The following is an 18,654-nucleotide window of genomic DNA, read 5'->3' as shown; positions in this document are numbered from 1 at the left end:
TATTGATTTCCTTCTCGGTCTTATGGCCGAGAGCTTGGCATTTTTACTAACACTTTAAGACACTATGATGTGTGTTTTTGCTATTTGGGGACACAGAGCTGTGAAGGCCTGGTGCTGGCTTTTCTGGGGTGACTGCAAAACCGTGAACCCCTCTTTGCCATCCTGGAAACCCAGGCAAGGCCCAGTCCCTAGCAGTGTGGCTCCCAAAGGCCGAAGAGGGTAGAAAGAAGAGCCAGCAGAAGGGTTGAAAGCCGCAAAGGAAGGGACCAGTTGGGGGCTCACGACAGCACTGTGAGTTTTACCTTAACTCAATCCAGCAAGCCAGGCAGCAGCACCTGTCAAACAGCCACACTGGCTGAGCAGGGTGGCAGGTCCCCACACCCATCTCAAGCAGACTCTTGAAGGGCCACCCTGAAGTAGAGGCTGTGACACAGTCCATAAAGGACTCTAGCTGCCTTTAGCCTGTGGATTTGGACCAAGCTTTGTCCTGGTGCCTGGTTGGCTCTGCAACTCCCTGGATTGGCTCTGAGTTGACCACAGGGTGGAAATGCTCCAATGATGGAGATGAAGGTTATTGGGACGTCACACCTCTACTAAATGCCATATTGTGGACTGCCGGCTCTGGTGTGGCCGGAGCTTGTGAGCTCAGGGTTGTGGGTAAACCCTTTACCCTGTAGTCATGACCATGTCCTGCCACACCTACCCTGTACCACTGTCCCTAGATGCTAGGGAGGGTCTGAGACACGGTGCCATACTGGAAAATAGCTTTAGAAGCCCGGATGGAGGAGGGCCTGAGACCACCCATCCACACACAATGCCAGACAGATGTTCAGCTTCTCTGTCGCTCCAGGCCCCTCATCCTAGGCGTGTGGCAGGCAGGGAGGGCTCCTTTGCTCCCTAAGCACTTCTACTTCCCTCTGTTCTCTTCCTTGATGGGCCAATCAGAAGGTAGACCAGAAGGGGCTGTCCTCCTGTGGGAGGACTGGCTCGCCTGTGGCGTCAGCCAGAACTCATCAGGAAGTGCACAGCCTTCTCCAGTCCGGGAGCATCCCCACACTCCCAGAGACCCAGACTTCTGGTGTGCTCATAGCCCAGGCAGCATCCCGCTGGCAGGCGGCTCCCACAAGACCCTGAGGTAAGTTCACCTAGTACCCACTTCTAGAAAGTGGGTGGAGCCTATGGCGACTCTACTGGGACTTATACCCAGCAGTCAGTGCCTACCGTCAGGGGGCCTCCTTTCTCCTCCAGTGCTAGGACTGTGTGGCCAGGCGTGGGGCTGGAATGGCAGGCGATTGGCCCAAGGTTCCGAGGAATGTCCCCTGGGTCAGCAAGAAGGTGCCACAGGGTGCTGAGAAGTGCTTCTGAAGGTGGCCACGGCTAGAGCTAGGGAGCCAGCTTCTCTGGGCAGAATCGCAGTGTTTTCCAAGGGCTGGAGACTGGGCTGCCTTCACTCAGCCCTGGAGTCATTGAAGCCACTCACTAAGACGTCACCTGTCCACGTGGAAGCAGTGGGTAGTCCCACATGAGTGCTCCCCCTATGAACAACTGACCTGGTTGATCCCCAACATGTGGCCAGAGGCCAGAGGTCATCTGGAACAGAAAAGCACAGGGTTTGCTGGTGCCCAGCTCCCGAAAACCTGGAGGGGAGTCATAGCAGATGTCTGGAGACTGGATGGCATTGCCTGCCCTTCCTGTGTACCCAGCCTGGCAGGGAGAGAGAGATATTCCTACGACCAACCCTCACTTGTCCTCCCGGAATAGCTCCCTGTCACAGGCAGCTGCCAGGGGGCTGTTGCATCACTGGCTGGGTACAACGGAAGGCTTGAAGGACACGGGGCCTGTCAGAGAATGAGGAAGTCACACACAGGCCTGGCTCCTTGGCTGAGTGAGAAAGCCTCCAACCAACCTGCCTCTCAGCCCCAATCTGGACACTAGCCAGCCAGAGTCCATGCCACCCATGTAGGATGGCTAGAAGGGGCAAAAACTCCTCCGTACACTCATCTACCTTCAGGGAGTGCCAGAGAACTTTAGGGTAGAGGGCAGAAGCTAGTGACAGCCATCGCACAAGGAGTTTTCTCTTAGATCCAACCTGTCCCTTCCCTGACATAGCCAGGTGACTCAGGAAGAAAGCTTGGGGTGACAGGGGCAGAACAGCTACTTGGGGAAGGTGAGCTTGACAGGGTGGCCTGAGAAGGGGCTGTCTGTGCACCTCGGCTATCCCTCAGAAACCGTGGAACAAGGATGAGGCTGAGCCCTCAAATTTTCCTAGCATGAGTGGCTATGTCCCTGCCCAAAGTCGTGGCCTGGCACTCACAGGCCTGGGTCTATTGTAGGCTGACTGCTGCAGACCCAGCAGGGAACAGAAGGTGGGCACTTCCTCTGCTGCTCTTCCTCAGCTGTCAGCATTGCCCACAGAGGACATGTCAGACTACGAGAATGACGACGAATGCTGGAGCGCCCTGGAGAGCTTCCGGGTGAAGCTCATCTCTGTAATCGACCCCTCACGGATCACACCCTACCTGCGCCAGTGCAAAGTCCTGAACCCTGATGACGAGGAGCAGGTGCTCAGTGACCCCAACCTGGTCATCCGCAAGCGGAAAGTGGGTGAGGGCTACTCTCATGCCAGCAGGCCCAGCCCGAGTCCCTCATGATCCCCACAAGAGGCTGCCCTGACCTTGTCCCCACCCAGCTCCATCTCCACGTACGTAGGATGTATGAGCGATAGAGCGTCCACTCCCCTCGTCATTCATGCTTATCTGGGGCCACCCAGAGGGAAAAGGACTTCTTACCATTGTTCAGGCCCTGAGAGGACCACAAGAGTGAAGGCAGCGCCCTGCCCTGCCCTGTCTAAACTGAGTCCCACAGGGTGCCTTATGTGATGGCCCAGAAGTGAGGGGTGGGGGTTACACAGCTTGGGATCTCTACCCAGAGCAGTCCTCCACCATCCCACCTGGACCCCAGAGCATCTACCTACCCGGACCTTGGCCTTGACCCCGTCTCTTCCACCTGTAGGCGTGCTCCTGGACATCCTGCAGCGGACAGGGCACAAGGGCTATGTAGCCTTCCTTGAGAGTCTGGAACTCTACTACCCGCAGTTATACAGGAAAGTCACTGGCAAGGAGCCAGCACGTGTCTTCTCCATGATCATTGGTGAGAGGCACAAGCTGTGGGTTGGTGCTGTGGGCGGAGTCAGGTGCCACTGGGTCCCGGCTTCTGTGGTTGCATCAGAGTGAATGAGTCTGATACAAACCCTACGGTGTATATGAGGGTAGTGGTACCAAGTGACTGCTCTCGGCTGCTCAGGGTCAGGGCTCCCTGGCTTGTTGAGGTCCTGCTGGTCTCCAGAAAGAGAACCTTTCTTTGCTTTTCCCATCCTAAGAATAGTCACTGAGAAGCGGTGACCCCTCAAAAGTGCCATTTCCACCAGACCCAGTTATCACCTATGGGCAGAATTCTAGAGTTTCTAGAGGGGACAGAAGTATCGTCTCCTGATGGGGTAGCCACATCCCTATCAGTCCTCGTTCATCTCATAAAGACCATTATAGAAGTAGGGAGCCAGGCATGGTGGCACACACCTTTAATCCCAGCACTCTGGAGGGAGAGGCACACAGATCTCTGAGTTAGAGGCCAGCCTGGACTACATAGTGAGACCTTGACTCAGGAAGAGAGAGAGAGAGAGAGAGAGAGAGAGAGAGAGAGAGAGAGAGAGAGAGAGAGAGAGAGAGAGAGAGGGAGAGTGCAACTGGCACATGAATGGTCCCAGTCAGGTCATCTGTGAGGGGCGGCAAGGCAGACTGGGCCTAATGAACACACTCATCCTGAGGGAGCTTTCCCGCCAGCTTTCTCTCTGCGGGTGACCAGCACTGCTCCCTCTGCCCCCACACTGCTGGTCTTCAAGCACACACTCCTGGAGGACAAGCACAGGGTCTGCAGGTCTGCAGGTGACAGCCACAGGCTCCATCTGACACTGCGTGGTCCCCAGATGCATCAGGGGAGTCGGGCCTGACGCAGCTGCTGATGACAGAGGTCATGAAGCTGCAGAAGAAGGTTCAGGACCTGACGGCACTTCTGAACTCCAAGGACGACTTCATCAAGGAGCTGCGGCTGAAGGACAGCCTTCTGCGGAAACACCAGGAGCGCGTCCAGCGGCTCAAGGAAGAGTGTGAGCTAAGCAGCCGAGAGCTGAAGCGTTGCAAGGAAGAAAACTACGACCTGGCCAAGCGCCTAGCTCATCTTAGTGAGGAGAAGGGCTCCGCGCTCATGCGCAACCGCGACCTGCAGCTTGAGGTGATCGCTGGCCCCATCTGCGGCAGGGTGGGGTCTGGTGGAGCCTGCCACTGACCGACTGGACCTCCCACAGGTGGACCGGCTCAGGCACAGCCTCATGAAGGCGGAGGATGACTGCAAGGTGGAGCGGAAACACACGCTGAAGCTCAGGCACGCCATGGAGCAGCGGCCTAGCCAGGAGCTGCTGTGGGAGCTGCAGCAGGAAAAGGACCTGTTGCAGGCCCGGGTGCAAGAGTTAGAGGTCTCTGTACAGGTAGGGCTACCAGCAGTGCACACCAGGCTTCATTTCTGCGGGGGTTTCAAGCTGGGCATACCAGGTGGTACAACTGCAGTGGCCAGGCTTGTTGCCCTCTGCCACCTCCAGGAGGGGAAGCTGGACAGGAACAGCCCCTACATTCAAGTGCTGGAGGAGGACTGGCGCCAGGCTCTGAAGGAGCACCAGGAGCAGGCCAACACCATCTTCTTCCTACGCAAGGACCTACGCCAGGCTGAGGCCCTCCGGATCCGGGTGAGAGACCAGGGCAGGCAAGCAATGCCCACTGGGTACGCGGAAGGTGGGGTCTGGGATCTACTTCACTATCTCCCCTTAACCAATTCCTGGTGCACGGTCATGTCGTGTCCACAGCTAGGGTCACCCTTTGGGTTACAATGTGACCAGTGGTGGCTGAGTCCATGGTCTCAGACCAAGCTGGCCGGCTGTGGCCTGGACTCCAGCGCCCTTCCCATCATCCCAGCTAGCCTGATCTTGTGTACTCTGGAGCTGTTGTCCTGAGTCCTGCCCAGGGGTCGGGTGGGCAGTGGAGAGTGGGTGAGGCTGAGTGGTGCTCCCCGTAGTGCATGGAGGAAAGGGAGCTGTTCGAGCTGCAGTGCCAGGCCTTGCGCAAGGATGCCAAGATGTACAAGGACCGGATCGAGGCTATCCTGCAGCAGATGGAAGAGGTCTCCATTGAGCGGGACCAGGTAGGTGCCACGTTTGTGTTCAGAAGATGAGAGGGTGTTAGGGTGCTGGTATAGCAGCTTTTGGGGCTGTGGTCAAAGCAGTTTTTGCTTGTTTACACTTGAGGTAACTTTATTGAAAGGTAGGACCTGGGGCCTCTCGTACAAACACAGGAAAGTCTGTCTTTCTCACAGAAAGAACTTATGAAACAGGGGAGTCCCAGTGCCCCTTGTCCCTGGTTAGGGTAAGGATGAAGCTGGAGACTTCAGTAGGGGAGAGGAAGTTGCTAGCTGCACAAGCGGGGGGTGGAGGGCAGGGCATTGGGTAGGAAGAGCTGGTGGTAGCTCCCTGGCATAGGCGGTAATAGTAGTAGATGAAATCTGCAATTCTAGCACTTAGAAGTTGAGACAAAATAATTACTGTGAGTTTAAGGCCAGCCTGGACTACACAGTGAGTTCCGAGCCAGTTTGGGCTACAATGGGAGACCTTGTCTCAAAAAGCCAAAAACAACAAAAAGTAGTAGCAACTGAGCCAGGTTTGGTGGCACATGCCTGTAATCCCAGGCTTTGTAGAGGCAAGAGGATCAGAAATTCAAGGCCATCCTCAGCTATGTAGTAAATTTTAGGCCAGCTTGGGATAATGAAACTTTCTCCCAGGAAACAAAAGAAAAAAACATGGTGTTCGTTTTAAGAAGCGTTCAATCAGCCGGGCGGAGGCAGAGGCAGGTGGATCTCTGTGAGTTCGAGGCCAGCCTGGTCTACAAAGGGGGTTCCAGGACAGGCTCTAAAGATACAGAGAAACCCTGTCTCGAAAAAACAAAACAAAACAAAAAAAAGAAGCATTCAATCGTGTTCTTTTTTATTTTTCTTTCTTTCTTTTCTCTCTTTTTTTCTTCTTTTCTTTTTCAAGACAAGGTTTCTCTGTATAGTCCTGTCTGTCCTGGAGCTCACTCTGTAGTACAGGCTGGTCTTGAACTCACGGAACTCTGTCTGCCTCCTTAGTGCTGGGATTAAAGGTGTGCGCTGCCACCACCAAGCATTGATCATGTTCTTGATGTCAAGCTGCATCCAGGACTTACAAAAAAAATGTCACATGGGTGGGACAGAGACACATGCTATCTACTAGGGACGTGTGACGCCTCAGTTGGACTTCCCTAGGGACTGCCTTGAGCATTGTTCACAGAAAGTTTTACTTGTTTGTTTTGAGACAGGGTTTCTTTGTAGTTTTGGAGCCTGTCCTGGAACTAGCTCTTGTAGACCAGGCTGGCCTTGTACTCACGGAGATCCGCCTGCCTCTGCCTCCCGCGTGCTGGGATTAAAGGCGTGCGCCACCACCGTCACCCGGCTTACTTTTAAAATTAATTTTAGAGCCGGGCGGTGGTGGCGCACGCCTTTAATCCCAGCACGCGGGAGGCAGAGGCAGGCAGATCTCTGTGAGTTCGAGGCCTGCCTGGTCTACAAGAGCTAGTTCCAGGACAGAAACCAAAAGCTACGGAGAAACCCCACCTTGAAAATCCAAAAAAAAAAAAAAAAAAAAGAAAAAAAGAAAAAAAAAGAAAAGAAAATTAATTTTATTTATTTTTGATTGTTTTGAGACAGTGTCTTATGTAGTCTTGCCTCAAACTCAAACTATGTCCAAAGAGGACCTTGAACTACTCCCCAACGCAAGGATGCTGGGCATGTGTTACCCCACCCAGTGTCTGTTCCTTTGTACTGAGAGCCCTGGCCACTTTGAGAATCCCTCCAGTTCAGCAACTCCGACTGCTCTCAACAGGATGGCTGACATCCAGCCGGGGACCTTTGGTAGAGGCTGGTGTCTCTACTGCCAAATAAAAGCCAAGAGCCTCACTGGTCAGGTCTCTTGCTCCTCTTATCCCTACAGGCTATGACCTCGAGGGAAGAACTGCATGCACAGTGTGCCCAGAGCTTTCAGGAGAAGGACGAGCTGCGAAAGCAGGTTCGAGAACTGGGCGAGAAGGCGGACGAGCTGCAGCTGCAGCTGTTCCAGAGCGAGGGCCGGTTACTGGCCGCTGAGGGCAGGCTCAAACAGCAACAGCTGGACATGCTCATCCTGGTAGGTCCTGCGTCTGCTCTACCTGGGGAGGACCCGGGCTCAGGGCAAGACTCCAAGAGGGATCATCAGCCTAGGGGCATCCCCAATCCTAGCTTGGCATGGCTGGTGCCCTGCTTGTGGCTTCCAAGAATGCCTGGGCCTTCCTGAGTCCCTTTTCCTCTTTGGAGCTCATGCTGGAATGACAGATATAGATGTAACTCAAGGTCCAGTCAGCACACAGGGGCTTTTGGACAATGGCCTTGACCAAGGCGTAACCTTCACGTGGCTTGGCGGGGTGGCATTAAAGAAAGGCAGATGGGCCGGGCGGTGGTGGCGCACGCCTTTAATCCCAGCACGCGGGAGGCAGAGGCAGGCGGATCTCTGTGAGTTCGAGACCAGCCTGGTCTACAGAGCTAGTTCCAGGACAGGCTCCAAAACCACAGAGAAACCCTGTCTTGAAAAAAAGAAAAAAGAAAAAAAAAAAAAAAAAGACAGCTGTCTGAAGAGGTTGCTGGCATGACTCAGATACATTCAGGGTTGGGGTGGGGCCCTCCCTATGCCCTGCACACCCCATGTCCAGGTGTTTAGAACCCCTGTTGCCCACTGACCCATTCCCTTTTCTGTGGCCAGAGCTCTGACTTGGAGGATACGTCACCCAGGAACTCCCAGGAAGTGAGTGCAATCCAACGGGTGGGCACAGAGTGGGCCTCTCCCTGGCCTCCAACCTCCCTCCGACCCTACACTCATCTCCCACATGGTCCTGTCCACCCGAACTGGACTGTCCCTTCTCTCCCACTTTGGGCTGGTTACAGGGAAGACAGCTGGCCAAACTCTAGGGCCTTTGTGAGCAAAGTGAGGCGCAGTCCAATGCCCACACCCTGGCCTCTTAGGACAGGAACTTCATGCTTCCCTTTACCCGTTGGCCCGACTGGGACTGAGCCCCAAAGACCTCTGTGCAGATCAAGTGGGCAGTGGGGGAGGCCACATCTAGTCCTGGAAGAGCAATGGTGGCTTGTAGCATGGATGGCCTAACTGGGTGGCATGTCTCTGTCTGGAAGCTCTCACTGCCTCAGGACCTGGAGGAGGATACCCAGCTCTCAGACAAAGGTGAGCAGGTGGGGGTACCAGGCACCGCCAGACCCTCCCCCAGCCCAGAGGCACCTGGGCTAGAGTCTTCTGGACCTCCCAGAACCCTGGCCCATCCTCAGCACACAAAGCTGTCTGACTTACTCTGTCTCAGTAGTCACACCACTCCAAGGACAGAGAAACTGAGGCAGGGAGTGGCAGTGGTGAAGGACTAAATGTTTAGGCTCACACACCCCAAGAATAAGGAATCTGATTTGAACATGGGGCTTAGGTCTCAGGGTCTGTGGTTCAGACGGCAGTGAGTGTGGAGCCCCCATCCTGCCTAGGCCCATCTTTCCCTACCAGCCATCCCCCTGCAGAGGGATTGAATAGCCAGCATCCAGGTGTTCTCAATGAGGAAGTAAGGGATGGCGCTATAGATAGGGCAGCAAGCAAGGAGATGGGGTGTATGCTACCACAGTAGCAGGCTGCTAGACAGGACCCTCCTCTGGTCTGATGGTTGGCTCATTAGTCCTGGGGATGGTAGTGGGGGAGCTGACGAGAACAGAGTGTCCTGAAGTAGCTGGAGATGGGCAGTGGCGGGGGGGGGGGGATGTCTGGTGCAGGAAGGAGCCCTGAGAGCTTTCTTGAGAAGTCAAATAGACTTCCTCAGCTCAGCCTCGGCCCAGGCTCTCACCAGAGGCAAAAGGGGAACAAGTGGTGAGGATGGAGAAGTGTGGAGGTGGGTCACCCACTGCAGCCCCCAAGACCCAACTTTAGGCCACTGAGCTCCGTGTGGGCACAAAAGGAGGAGAACCCAAGAACAGCCTGCTCCCTGCAAGGCTGTTAGGCACCATGAACGTGAGAGGGGAAGGAGGTGGGTCTGCTGGTTGCTCTCACATCCTGAGTCCTCCTTGGATATAACTGTTTCTTGATGTTCATAGCCCTCCCTGGACATCTGCCTGGAAGTTTGAGCCTTGCTCTGTCCAGGACCTTGGGCATGCTGGGTCTGGCCACCTAGTCTGGTCTATCTAATATAGTGTACTTGCTCTCACCTCCAGAAGTCCTGAGCTCTCCACTGAGGCTGCTCCCACCCCACCCATGGGAACCACTAAGCACATAAATGTTGCCAAGCCAACAGGGACATGGCCTAGGACATGCATGAGCAAACTGTTCTGGGGACCAGGAGTCTTTCCTACCCATCCATCCTTGTATGTTTGGTGACAGTCAGCTTGGAAGGTTGGGTGGGTGATGTTGAGAGCTCCTGGCAGCCTCGGGCTGGCTCAGCCTGTCCCTGTCTGGAAAATGCAGTCTCCACTGGCCTGGGCTAGTGCTAGCTGGATTGTTAGCAGAGGGAGGTAGTGGCCATGCCGCATGGGCACCCCACAAGCACAGCTCTTCCTTTCAGGTGTCCTGGCAGACAGAGAGAGCCCAGAGCAGCCCTTTGTGGCTCAGAGCAAGGAGCTGCTTTCACAAACCCATGTAAGGCTGACTGGGGCCCCCAGAGTCCTGGTGACTCGATGGGTGATCTTGGGGAAGAAGGTGACTCTACCTGTACCCCCCGAACAGCTGCGGATCACAAGGTCTTTGCAGTGCATGCATGGGGTGTAACATTTGGGTAGTGTTTGGTACATGAAGTGGAGTGTTTGGTACATGAAGTGGAGTCCCTCTTTGTGAACAGAAACCTAGATGATGTAGGGTGCTTGGATGGGGTGGGGCAACAATGAAATGACACCCCTATAGCTGTCCACGGAGAGAAAGTGTAACAGGCTTTCTCCAGGTTGCCAACCAGCTCCCAAATGACACGGAAACTTATTATTATTTAGGAATGCTCAGCCTTATGTTTGTCCCACTAGCTCTTATAATTTAATTTAACCTGTTTCTCTTCATCTACGTTTTGCCTCGGGGCTTTTAACCTTTCTTTCATTCTATATGCCCTATTTTTTCCTGCTTCCTCTGTGTCTGTCTGTCTGGCAGCTGCCTGGCTGTCTGTCTTTTTCCCTCACTCTCTTCTCTCTCAAGTCTAGATTCCTCCTCCTACTTATTCCCTCTCCCTGCCAGCCCCACCTATCCCTCTAATGTCTAGCTATTGGCTGTTCAGCTTTTTATTACATCAATTAGGTAGGTGCCTTAGGGAGACAAGGTAAAGCATCAACACATCTTTACATAACTAGACAAATTCAGCATAAACAAAAGCAACACACCTTTACATAGTTAAAGTAATATTCCACAACAAAGAAGTCATCTAGTCAGTCAGGCTAAAGGGGTAGTTCCCCCATGCTCGCTCATCTTGGAGTCCATCAGGCCCCGCAGCCAGCTGGCTCAGCTTCACACTTGCTAGAGTCCCAGGGCGGCCCTGGGAAGGCCACAGTGTCTAGCTGCCGGCCCTGTTCCTTCTGCAGGGCATGGGGCCCAGCAGCAGCGAACCCCCGGAGAAGGAGCGGCGGCGCCTCAAGGAGAGCTTCGAGAACTACCGCAGGTGTGGGGCGGCGGGCAGGACGACCTGGAAGGGTGGGACACTGGCGTGTACCTGCTCACACTGAGGGTCCCATAGGAAACGGGCGCTCCGCAAGATGCAGAACAGCTGGCGACAGGACGAGGGGGACCGCGAGAACACCACTGGCAGCGACAATACCGACACCGAGGGCTCCTAGCGGGCCGCACCGAGGCCGAGCATCTGTGTAATTGTGAAGGGATGCTGCATTTTTTACTGTATGCTACACATGTGTTGTACAAGTGTTGGAAAATACAGCTAAATAAAATGACCACCAAGCCGAACCTGTTGGGTGGATGTGCACTCGGAGGGACACCAGGGGGCGACAGAGGGCAGCGCGCCGGGCGGCTACGGAAGCCGAAGAGGGTCGCTTCCGGCCGCGGCGCCTATTTCCAACCCTGTCGCACGGGGCGGCTAGAAGGATCGGCCGAGGACCGCAGACGGGATGTTGCGGACAGCACTGAGTCGCGTGCCTACACTACTGCGTAGTGTGCGGACCCGGAATCCCGGGCCGGGGCGACTTTGGGATGCGGGGACTCGCCTGACGACTGCGGAGAGACGGTGGGGCTGGCGGAGTTCGAGCTCCGCGCCAGAACCCGAGCCTGTGGCCGCGCTAGGGCGCGTCGAGCCGAGCCACTACCAGCTCGACTACACCTGCAAGGTAGGCGCGGCCGAGAGAACCTGGCGCTGGTTCACTTCCTGAAGGAGCGTGGTTCTCAGAGAAGGGACTGGAAGTAACCTTCGGGCCGGGGAGGGGACGGGGTCTTCCGCGGGAGGGCTGGAAAGAGATAGAGCCATCTTTGAGGGACAGAGGCTTCCAGGGATGGGTAAGGTTACCTGGAGACAGGCGTTCTGGGTAGGAAGTAACTGGGATCTCTCCTAGGTGGGACCATCTGGGACAGAGTTGGGGCTGTCCCTCAGGGTGGTTAGCCCTCGGGAGGGGGCTTTCTTGTGTGTACCTGGCCTGACCACCTCTCTAATCCAACTAGGTCTGTGGGACTCGGTCATCACAGCGCATCTCAAAGTCAGCCTATCACAAAACTGTCGTCATCGTTAAGTGCCCTGGTTGCCAGAACAACCACGTCATCGCCGACAACCTAGGCTGGTTCTCTGACTTGCAGGGGAAGAGGTAAGGCCAGCTGGGAGGGATAGGAGTGCATAGGATTGTGTTATGGATTAAGTAAAATGCGGATCCCTGGCGGCTGCAGGACCCCAGCAGCCAGGGGAGGGAGGGACGGAGGGGGAAAGGGGAGAAGTGGGAAAAAGTGGGGGAGAGACAGAAGCTGCCTCTTTGAGAGGGAGACAGAAAAAGGAAGAGACTCAGGCTGCAAGCAAGAAGGAAGATCTGCCTGCCTCAGCCGACTGGAGAGGGAGTGGGCATGGCTTGTCTCTTAAAGGGACAGGATAGATCATTACATTGTGGCCCTTCAGGAGGAGCCTTGCCTGGCTTCACTGGACAGCCCAGATTCCATGTGGATCTAGAAACTTGAATTTGAACTTCAGATAAACCATGAATAACCCCCAAATGTGGCAAACTATATCTCTAGTTCCGTGGCTTTACCTCTGCCACTGCCTGACCTCTGATCTCTCCAATGGCCTTTTCACTTTCTTTCTTTAAAGATTTATTTATTTTAAATATGAGTGCTCTATCTGTATGTACAACTTTATGCCAAAAGAGGGCATCAGATCCCACTATAAGACAGTTGTGAGCTACCCTGTGGTTGTTGGGAATTGAACTTAAGGACCTCTGGAAGAGCAGTCAGTGCACCTAACCATTGAGCCATCTGTCCAGCCTGCCTTTTCACTTTTTTTTTCTTTTCATTTTTACTTTCTTTTTTTGGGGGGTGAGGGTTTCAAGACAGGGTTTCTCTGTAGCTTTGGAGCCTGTCCTGGAACTAGCTCTTATAGGCCAAGATGGCCTCAAACTCACAGAGATCCACCTGCTTCTGCCTCCTGAGTACTGGGATTAAAGTGTGTGCCACTACTGACTGCATTTTTACTTTCTTTTTTTTTAAATTGATATTTATTGAGCTCTACATTTTTCTCTGCTCCCCTCTCTACCTTTCCCCTTCCTCCTTCAACCCTCCCCCAAGGTCCCCATGCTCCCAATGTACTCAGGAGATCTTGTCATTTTCTACTTTCTACTTCCCATATAGATTAGATCTATGTAAGTCTCTCTTAGTGTCCACATTTTGTCTAAGTTCTCTGGGATTGTGGTTGGTAGGCTGGCTTTCTTTGCTTTATGTTTAAAAACCACCTATGAGTGAGTACATGTGATAATTGTCTTTCTGTGTCTGGGTTATCTCACTCAAAATAATGTTTTCTAGCTCCATCCATTTTCCTGCAAAATTCAAGCTGTCGTTATTTTTTCTGCTGTGTAGTACTCCATTGTGTAAATGCACCACATTTTCCTTATCCATTCTTTGGTTGAGGGGCATTTAGGTTGTTTCCAGGTTCTGGCTATGACAAACAAAGCTGCTATGAACATAGTTGAGCACATGTCCTTGTGGCACGATTGAGCATCCTTTGGATATATACCCCAAAGTGGTATTACTGGGTCTTGAGGAAGGTTGTTTCCTAATTTTCTGAGAAATCACCACACTGACATCTAAAGGGGTTGTATCAGCTTGCATTCCCACCAGCAATGCAGAAGTGTTCCCTTTTCCCCACAACCTCTCCAGCATAAGTTGTCATCAGTGTTTTTGATCTTGGCCATTCTTACAGGTGTAAGATGGAATCTCAGAGTTGTTTTGATTTGCCTTTTTCTGATGACTAAGAATGTTGAATGTTTCCTTAAGTGTCTTTCAGCCATTTTAGATTCCTCTGTTGAGAGTTCTCTGTTTAGGTCTGTACTCCATTTTTTTTATTGGATTATGTGATCTTTTGGTGTCCACTTTCTTGAGTTCTTTGTATATTTTGGAGAGCAGACCTCTGTCTGATGTGGGGTTAGTGAAGATCTTTTCCCATTCTGTAGGCTGTTGTTTTGTCTTGTTGACTGTGTCCTTTGCTTTGAGTTTCAAGAGGTCCCATTTATTTATTGTTTCTCTCAGTGTCTTTGCTGCTAGGATTATATTTAGGAAGTGGTTCCCTGTGCCAATGCATTCAAGTGTACTTCCCATTTTCTCTTCTTTAAGGTTCAGTGTGGCTGGCTTTATGTTGAGGTCTTTGATCCATTTGGACTGAGTTTTGTGCATGGTGATAGATATGGGTCTATTTTCATTCTTCTACATGTTGATATCCAGTTATGCCAGCACCACTTGTTAAATATGCTTTCTTTTTTTTTCCATTTGATATTTTTTGTTTCTTTATCAAAGATCAGGTGTTAGAAGATGTGTGGATTGATATCTGGGTCTTCTATTTGGTTCCATTGGTCCTCCTGTCTGTTCTTATGCCAATACTAGGCTGTTTTCAGTACTGTAGCTCTGTGGTAGAGTTTGAAGTCAGGGATTGTGATGCCTCCAGAAGTTCTTTTATTGTACAGGATTGTTCTGGCTATCCTGGGTTTTTTGTTTTTCCAAATGAAGTTGAGTACCATTCTTTCGAGGTCTTTGAAGAATTTTGCTGGGGTATTTTTACTTTCTAATGGAGACCTTTTATCCTCTGCCAGCTCAGGGCAAATGGGTGTGTGTCAGACTGTGGAGTGGGTGCTGTGAAGAAAGGAGCGGCGGGCCGCTTCCCGCCATCCGGCTCCCCCACGGCTAGCTTTACCCAAAATAATTACATGGAAACTGTATTCTTTTAAACACTGCTTGGCCCATTAGCTCTATCCTCTTACTGGCTAACTCTCATATCTATATCAACCCATTTCTATTAATGAGTGTAGCACCATGAGGTGGTGGCTTACTGGGAAGGATCTTAACCTGCGTCCATCTTGGAGAGGAGAGCTATAGCATCTGCCCCACTGCCTTCTTTCTCTCAGCATTCTGTTCTGTTTATTCCGCCTACCTAATTTTCTGTCCTATCAGAGGGCCAAGGCAGTTTCTTTATTAACCAATGAAAGTAACACATAGACAGATGACCCTCCTCCATCAGTGCTGGACTTCAGTTGGTGCTTCCACTTTTGGGAGGGCAATGTGGAGGGCTAGGAGCCAGGGTGGAGGATGAGTCTATGACTGCCTGATGGTTTTTTAGTGTCCTCCTGTGAGGAGGGATTAGTGGCAGGAGTGTGGGCAGAGCCACAGAGGAGAGAACGTGAGATAAGCATGCAGACCTTTGGTCTCTGGGTTCGCTTGTTGGACCTGTGCTGCAGAGATATCTCAGGTCTGATTCGCAGGAACAGGACAGAACTGCAGGGATGGCTAGCTGGTGAGCGGCATGGCCGAGGCCCCTGAGGGTACGCTGTGTGTGTGTGTGGGGGGGGGGGATGACATCCTGTTTGCTGACTTGTGAGGTGGCACTTCCTGACACACAGATTTGGTGAAGGTGCATTAGGTACCTGTGAGGTGTCACTTGGGTTCTGGGACAAGTGTTCCTGGACCAAACTGACCATGGGATGCCCTTAGGGAGCCCAGTACAGAACTAAGGCCTCCTTCCTGTCTCACAGGAACATTGAAGAAATCCTAGCAGCCCGAGGAGAGGAGGTTCGCCGCGTGCCTGAAGGATGCCCTGGTACTGATCCAGAGGCTGCTGAACCACCTGCCACCCTCCCTGGCAAGACTGAACAGAGCTGACTATGGGGGCCAGCCTTAATAAGCTAAATACAGACAGATCACCCAAAGGAAGCTATTTGCCAGAGTAGAACTTGGCCATTGATAATTTAATAAGAGGCCAGAATCTCAGTAGTTTACCCTGAGTCAATGCCTGGCTGTAGGAGGAACCCCAAGCTGAGATTACCCTAGGGCAATGCTAGCTCTTAGATGCCCTCCTGTTCCCATTTCACCTTGGGACCTGTTCCTTGCCTTTGCGGGAGACAAGCATTAACAGCTAGATATACACTTGTTCTGTGCTTACCTTAGAAATGACTAATTTGGTTTATTTATTAGCTTTACAGAGTATGGAGTTCTAGTCTTGTAAAAGCTGCTAACTTATTATAGATTGTTAAAAAACCAAGTTAGTCATCTTTAAAGTGCTGATATGGTAGGTTACAGGAATGGACCTCATTTAGTTCCCTGCATATGTTTTCAAGGTCAAACTTAAAGCAGGTAATAAAAAGCACGATTTGTCTAATCAACGTGCTTAGGCAGCCCTCATATTTCAGAGATCTGCAGAATATGGCATTTAAAATAATGATTAAAAAACTTACTGCAGGGGCTGGAGAGATGGCTCTTCCAGAGGGCCCAAGTTCAATTCCCAGCAACCACATGGTAGTTTACAACCATCTATAGTGGGATCTGATGCCCTCTTCTGGCATAAAGGAGTACTTGCGATAGAGCACTCATATACATAAAATAAATAGATATTTAAAGAGAGAGAAGGTGGGGCAGTGGTGGCACATGCCTTTAGTCAAATAAAAAAACAAACAAACAAACAAAGCTTATTGTATTAGACAGTGACTCCGAGATCCTAACAGTAACCCAAGGTCTCCAAAGAAGATTATGAATGAGATGCCTGAGGTCTCCACCTGGATAACGACGATGCTGACCACTGGACGAGATGACCCCCGGTGCAACACCGGCTGCCAGGGACAAGCAGAACCCAAGATTGGGTCCTGTCTAGCTGCTTGTGAAGGGGGAAATGTGGGGGCCAGCCTTAATAAGCTAAATATGGACAGGTCACCCAAAGGAAGCTATTTGCCAGAGTAGAACTTGGCCATTGATAATTTAATAAGAGGTCGGAGTCTCAGTAGTTTACCCTGAGTCAATGCCTGGCTGTATGAGGAACCACAAGCTGAGATTACCCGACCCCCACCCAAGAACAGACCATTCAAAGGAAATGCCTGGCATTCCAACCGTTGTAGATAGGTCCACCTGCCAAAGCACATTCACCAGGACACCCTAGACAGATGTCAGCCAATCAGAGGTCCTGAACCTCAGAAACCCCCTCACCCCCACCTTAACTACTATAAAAACCCAATCCTAGGGCTGGAGAGATGGCTCAGAGGTTAAGAGCACTGGCTGCTCTTCCAGAGGTCCTGAGTTCAATTCCCAGCACCCACATGGTGGCTCACAACCATCTATGAGATCTGGTGCCCTCTTCTGGCCAGCAGGTGTACGTCCCCCCTCAGAGCCGAGAGACTCACTCAAGTCTCAGAATAACACGACCGCCCAGGAACTCACGAGAGACCTTGCTGCAACCACAGGTTTATTGACAGGACAGGGACCAGTGCACTGGGGCCAAAACTCATTTCCCATGCAGGGGTGGAGTTCGACCCCAGCAGTGGGAGAAGGAGTGTTTAAGGGAAGAAACCATAACACAATAATCCAAAGGGGGTAGGGAGGGCGTCATTGGAAAATACCAGTGATCATTGAAAAATGCCAGTGATAATCACAAGGGGGCAACTCCCTGTTTCTCAAGATTATTCTCAAGATTATAATCTAACTTTATCTTCAGCTAGTTCCTGAAATAGTCACTAGATTTTTGATTCCTCTCTCCCTGCTTAGATTTTTGGCTCTATTTTTTCTGCTAGAGGGGTCTGGATTTATCTGGGTCTTTCAGCAGAACATTGTATACATTTAAAAAAAAACCAAAAACCCAATTCTAATTGAGCTCAAGGGTCTCCGGATATTCCAGTATGTTGGACTTGCAGAGAGACCAAGTTTGCAAACTTGATTAAAATAAAGGCTCTTTGCTTTTACATATGGAACTCGGTCGCCTTTGTTGGCTTTTGTGGAGACTCCGCAGATTTGGGCATAACACTGACTTGTACACTCCTGCAGCTGTGGACTCTGGTCTCCCAGAAGTTACCCCATCCACCTGGAACCCCAAGTCTGGCCTGCTCCTTGCCAGCAAACAGCCGTCACTTCCAGGTGCTGGGCCATGGCTCCTGTTTTCCTTTCTGGATTCAGAACAACTCTGTGGCTCTGGGACCCCAGCCTCAGGAGCTTCCTTCCTCTTCAGTCACCTCATCCCTTGTGGCCCTGGGCAGTTTCTGTTCCTCAGAGCTCCACTACTTCCTCCTCTGTTGCCCACTCTCCTGCCTAGCACTGGTGGCTTCCATCGTGTGAGCTAGTCTCAAGTCAAGCTCTGAGGCATGGCTTCTGTAGCAGAACTGGCTGCCCAGTGCAGCCGGTAGACCTGTGGGGTTCTGCTCAGAGGCTGGGAAGAAAGAAGAGGCCCCCCTGAGCTGCCTGCACCTCTTAATGTTCCTTCCTGTGTTGGGGCCTACGAGGACTTGTGTGGCAGTGATGAGGGCCATATCATGCTTGTCTTGGTGTGTGGTTCATCTCCCAACTTTGTTTGACACGCCTTCAGGATGTTCTTGTGTTAAGGAAAACAAGCAGATGCGAGACCAGGACAGGCTTTTAGCAGGAGTCTCTGGGCCCCATGATGTTCAACATTAATCAGCAGCCCATCTGGCAGGGAGAGACCTGGGACAGGAAGGTGGGGTGTGACAGTGACACAATGCTGCCCTGTCTCCTGGGACCCAGCTAGTGATTAGCAGTTCACTCTAGGCCGTGGGAGGCCGGGTGCACTTGCAGGCTGTGCCCCCACTCGATTACCCCCTGTCCTTCCCTTGGCAAACACCCTGCTATTATCCCCACCCAGAGCCTCCTGTGTCATTTGTGCAAACTGTCGGAGTCCTAGAGGCAGAACCAGCCCCCAGCTCCAGCCTGCTCCCTGTGGAGGACACAGAGGTCAGAGGGGGCTGACTGTTGCTTGTGGGCCTTCAAGTGCAGGAGGCCAGTGGAGGCTTTTTTGTTGCCTTCAAGTGTCTGGACCA

General features: G+C 52.1%; 2 protein-coding genes across 3 annotated transcripts; both read left to right on the top strand.

Moving 5' to 3' along the window:
* Positions 1-2,357: 2,357 nt before the first annotated feature.
* Card9 (caspase recruitment domain family member 9) lies at positions 2,358-11,072 on the top strand. Its single transcript, XM_057755388.1, has 12 exons — positions 2,358-2,604; positions 3,013-3,150; positions 3,983-4,287; positions 4,361-4,540; positions 4,652-4,795; positions 5,122-5,247; positions 7,106-7,297; positions 7,907-7,948; positions 8,335-8,383; positions 9,750-9,823; positions 10,744-10,820; positions 10,896-11,072. The coding sequence occupies exons 1-12, from the start codon at positions 2,421-2,423 to the stop codon at positions 10,993-10,995; spliced, it is 1,611 nt and encodes a 536-aa protein (XP_057611371.1). The 5' UTR covers positions 2,358-2,420; the 3' UTR covers positions 10,996-11,072.
* Positions 11,073-11,211: 139 nt separating this feature from the next.
* On the top strand, positions 11,212-17,567 carry Dnlz (DNL-type zinc finger). Of its 2 annotated transcripts, none has more exons than XM_057754453.1 (3): positions 11,212-11,496; positions 11,825-11,964; positions 16,321-17,567. In XM_057754453.1, the coding sequence occupies exons 1-3, from the start codon at positions 11,281-11,283 to the stop codon at positions 16,325-16,327; spliced, it is 363 nt and encodes a 120-aa protein (XP_057610436.1). In that variant the 5' UTR covers positions 11,212-11,280; the 3' UTR covers positions 16,328-17,567. The 2 variants fall into 2 exon arrangements, with proteins under 2 accessions (XP_057610436.1, XP_057610435.1); XM_057754452.1 differs by having other exon boundaries at positions 15,379-17,567.
* Positions 17,568-18,654: the final 1,087 nt, after the last annotated feature.

Source organism: Chionomys nivalis, chromosome 22 (genome assembly GCF_950005125.1).
Source record: "Chionomys nivalis chromosome 22, mChiNiv1.1, whole genome shotgun sequence".
Taxonomy (NCBI): Eukaryota; Metazoa; Chordata; class Mammalia; order Rodentia; family Cricetidae; genus Chionomys; species Chionomys nivalis.
The sequence above is the reverse complement of the archived record's forward strand: the minus strand, read 5'-3'. Positions and strand labels throughout refer to the sequence as shown.